This window comes from Penaeus vannamei, chromosome 7, assembly GCF_042767895.1.
Source record: "Penaeus vannamei isolate JL-2024 chromosome 7, ASM4276789v1, whole genome shotgun sequence".
Classification (NCBI taxonomy): Eukaryota; Metazoa; Arthropoda; class Malacostraca; order Decapoda; family Penaeidae; genus Penaeus; species Penaeus vannamei.
This window is the reverse complement of record NC_091555.1, coordinates 7,629,372-7,632,882: the sequence shown is the minus strand read 5'-3', so window position 1 is coordinate 7,632,882 and position 3,511 is coordinate 7,629,372. Positions and strand designations below refer to the sequence as shown.

The window sequence follows — 3,511 nt, the reverse complement described above, 5'->3', positions numbered from 1 at the left end:
GAGGACTGGAGTCGTGGATCCGTTGCTATGGTGTCGGGGAACCTACAGTCACCCATGGTAGTTCTCACGCCTACAATGCATCCACGCCGCGCCGGTGGTAAGCAAGAAAGGGGGAGATGAGGAGGAGGAGGAAAAGGGGGGAGAAAGAGGAATGAGCGAATGAGCGAATGAGAGAGAGAGAGAGAGAGAGAGAGAGAGAGAGAGAGAGAGAGAGAGAGAGAGAGAGAGAGAGAGAGAGAGAGAGAGAGAGAGAGAGAGGGAGAGAGAGAGAGAGAGAGAGGGAGAGGGAGAGGGAGAGGGAGAGGGAGAGAGAGAGGGAGAGGGAGAGGGAGAGGGAGAGGGAGAGGGAGAGAGAGGGAGAGAGAGGGGAGAGAGGGAGAGAGAGGGAGAGAGAGGGAGAGAGGGGGAGAGATAGAGATAGAGAGATAGATAGATAGAGAGAGAGAGAGAGAGAGGAAAAGAGAGAGAGAGAGAGAGGAAAGAGAGAGAGAGAGAGAGAGAGAGAGAGATCCACACAGAGAGAAAGCAGCTTCTGCATCAGCAAGCACCGACACACACTCGCCCTCGCACCTGTGTCCAAATGTGCCTTACTCCTCAGCACTCGGGAGCCCCCTCCGCCTCCGAGAGCGCCGCCGCATCCAGCACCCAAGCAATCCCCAGGAATGTGTAGCTCAAGCACAAGACCCTCCCCCCTCCCTCCCCTCCCAAAGCACCCCCATCCCCCTCCTCCCTCCCTCCCCTTTGCAAGCCAGCAACACAAACGCAAAACCAAATCAAGGCAAGAATGCAACAGCTCCTCGACCACGCGTCCGTCCTCCCCGCCGCCGCCGAACTGGCCTCTCGGAACCTGCTCGACGGGGCTTGCCTTCACACCGCCTGCAGGCTCGTCTCCATGAGGTCTGCAGGATGCCTCGGGTACCTGTTTCTTGTCATGCTCGCTGGGGGTAGGTGGCCAAGGTGGGCATCGGGGGGGTTGAAGGCCTGGGAGATGGGGTTGAGGTATTGAGGAAGGGGTAGGGGGAAGGGGGAAGGGTGTAATGGATATGGGGTAAAGGGAGAGTGGTAAGAGTGAAGGAGGAATAAGGGAGAGGGGGGAGGAGAGGTTTTCTAACTTGGCGAAATGAATTTCGAAAAAAACAAAAAAAAAAACACCACGTGCCAATTTAGCACGCGGTGTTGTGTATATTGACGCCGTCGATTTAGCTACGTGGTGGGGTTTTGCTATCGGCGTGGGACTGACTTCTTAAAGCCCCCCTCACCCCCCTTCTCAGGAGTGCGGACCCCCCTCTATCTCTCTCGCCACGACACACACTACTACGCATGAGGAACCTTGCAAAATAAAACCGAACTGGTGCTCCTTCCACCCTCCCAGACTCTCCCCAAGCCGTGACAACCACCAGCGACTACAGATAGACCCCCATAGACCAAGAACCCCCCCTTTCCTCCCCCCAGAAAGCCAAAACCAGGGCGAGACAGACCCCCACAGCAAACCCTCTCACACCAGCCCCGATAAAAAGGAACCTTGGATCAGCAGGCGTGGAGTGCTAGCCGTACTAGGGTATTGATTGTTTGGCCCAACGCTGGCTAACTCACAGGCGGCCAGCCAGCCAGCGCGCTCCAGGCCGGGGTGAATGGGACCCGCTCCACGATTCTCCCATTTAACCAATGCCAACACTGGGTCACAACGGAAGCCTCTCTTGACCACTTCCCCGTGCAGGTCACCGTCTGCCTCTTCCCCCTCCTCCTCCCCAACGGCACAACGCCCTACTCCCCCCAACGCCTCATCCCCCTCCAATACAGCCGCCGTTGTGACCTAGTGGACCAAACTGTCTCGTTGTTTACATCTCTCTCCCGCTCTCTCTCTCTCTCTCTCTTTCTCCCTCTCGCCCGAGCTCTCGACACACGGCCGTATCTGCCACTACAGTTTGATCTCTCATCTTTATTCCATTGATTAATCTTGAATTTCGTCTCTCATCGATATAGGTTAACGACGCTTATCAAGCTAGTCTCCTTGTCTCGAACTGGTGCTGTTTTTATCTTATCTGGCGAGTCTGCCCAATACGAATAACGATCCAGACCTACTTGGCCTGAACAAGCTGTAGTCGACCCTTTGTAGCAGGCGGGGAGGGGGATGGGAGGGAGGACTGGGGAATGGGGGAGAGGTATTCATTCACACAGCGTGAACAACACTGAGATTATGAATGAGACATTTTCCCCTTGCTCACCAGCGGGGCTTCAAGGCACCGAGGGGTAAATTAAGGGCATCCGTTGTGGCGCTGGGGAGGCCCTGACGTCAGGCCCTGTCGTGTTTGGTCTGGTTATCCTCGAATGGCGAGGGGGTTCTCGAAAGAGGTAATTTAATGACCTTCGGAACTATCGAGTCGGAAATGGGGTTGTTAATGGGTCTGTGGGGCGGTAATGGCAATCTTGGGAGGAATGCGGTCGGGTTGTGCCACTGGCGAGGACCAGAGTGCCATGTCCCCTTCGCAGGGCGGCGGAACAGGAAATAGGAATGACAGAGGCCGTGGCACTGCGAATTGCGTGCCAGCGGCTCTCGAAGACACAACCAACTGGGTCCTTACCTGATAAGCAATGTGCGATGCAGCCCTCTTGGTTGAACTTCCTACAGAGGATGGTCATGAGTGTGGGCGTGAGCGGGTTGCTAGCGTGGGCGTGGTCATAGAGAACGATAGGGACACACTGGTGGAGCCTGGCGAGCCGATCTCCGCCGTCAGCAGCCAAGTGCCGCACGACCTGAGGCAAACTCAGCTTGCCCGAGGCCAGGCGCCGGAGCATCAGGGAGGAGAGGCCTACACTCACGGCCCCGCGGATGTGTCCTGCTCTGTAGTCGTCGGCGCCACGGCAATCTAGCATCAGTATCTCCTCGACTCCATGTGCCCGCCGCAGCACCTCACACAGCTCGCCTGCCTCCACCACCGGTGCGACGCTTCCACCACTCATACTGCCACCACTGTATCCTGCTGCAGCCTCACCATCAATAGAAGGCATGGCGGCGCATGGGCACGCTTACAAAACTGCTGCGCCCGATCTGCATTTACTACAACTCACTGGAACATCAAGTGTCAAGCACCAACACCAACAAACACTTCCCAAGCACAGCTCAGCAACACGTCTTTACTCCCTGCAGTCCTACCACCATCTGAGCTAGCAGACCATTGATGAAAACGTCCCTAGTACGGAGCGCCTACGTCACCGTCCCCCAATAGCCAGTAGCGGCGCAGCAACTTGTGACGTCGACCAATCAAAACCTCCCAAGGAGTATTGCGGGCTCACTGCCAATGGCAGCGCGTGAAAGCGACCAATCCGGGCCGCTCTAGTCTGTGACGTCAGAATTATCTCTAAAAGGAAAAGCATTACCAAAAAGCGCGGGAACGGGAGAAAACATGAATCAATCTAGCCGAGAGTAATTTTGTATATCACGATTGTTTCTCTTCACTAGAAGAGCGTAACAACCGAGGGAAAATACCTGATACCTATCGCCGAGAGAAAC

At 55.9% G+C, this 3,511-nt stretch overlaps 1 protein-coding gene across 1 annotated transcript in view; it reads right to left on the bottom strand.

Moving 5' to 3' along the window:
- Window positions 1-3,162, bottom strand: part of LOC113827639 (dual specificity protein phosphatase 7) — a gene marked incomplete at its 3' end in the record, with an annotated part of 35,284 nt that extends 32,122 nt beyond the window's left edge. The window contains 1 exon segment of the mRNA XM_070123461.1: window positions 2,583-3,162. Coding sequence (XP_069979562.1) covers window positions 2,583-3,009 — 427 coding nt within the window.
- Window positions 3,163-3,511: the final 349 nt, after the last annotated feature.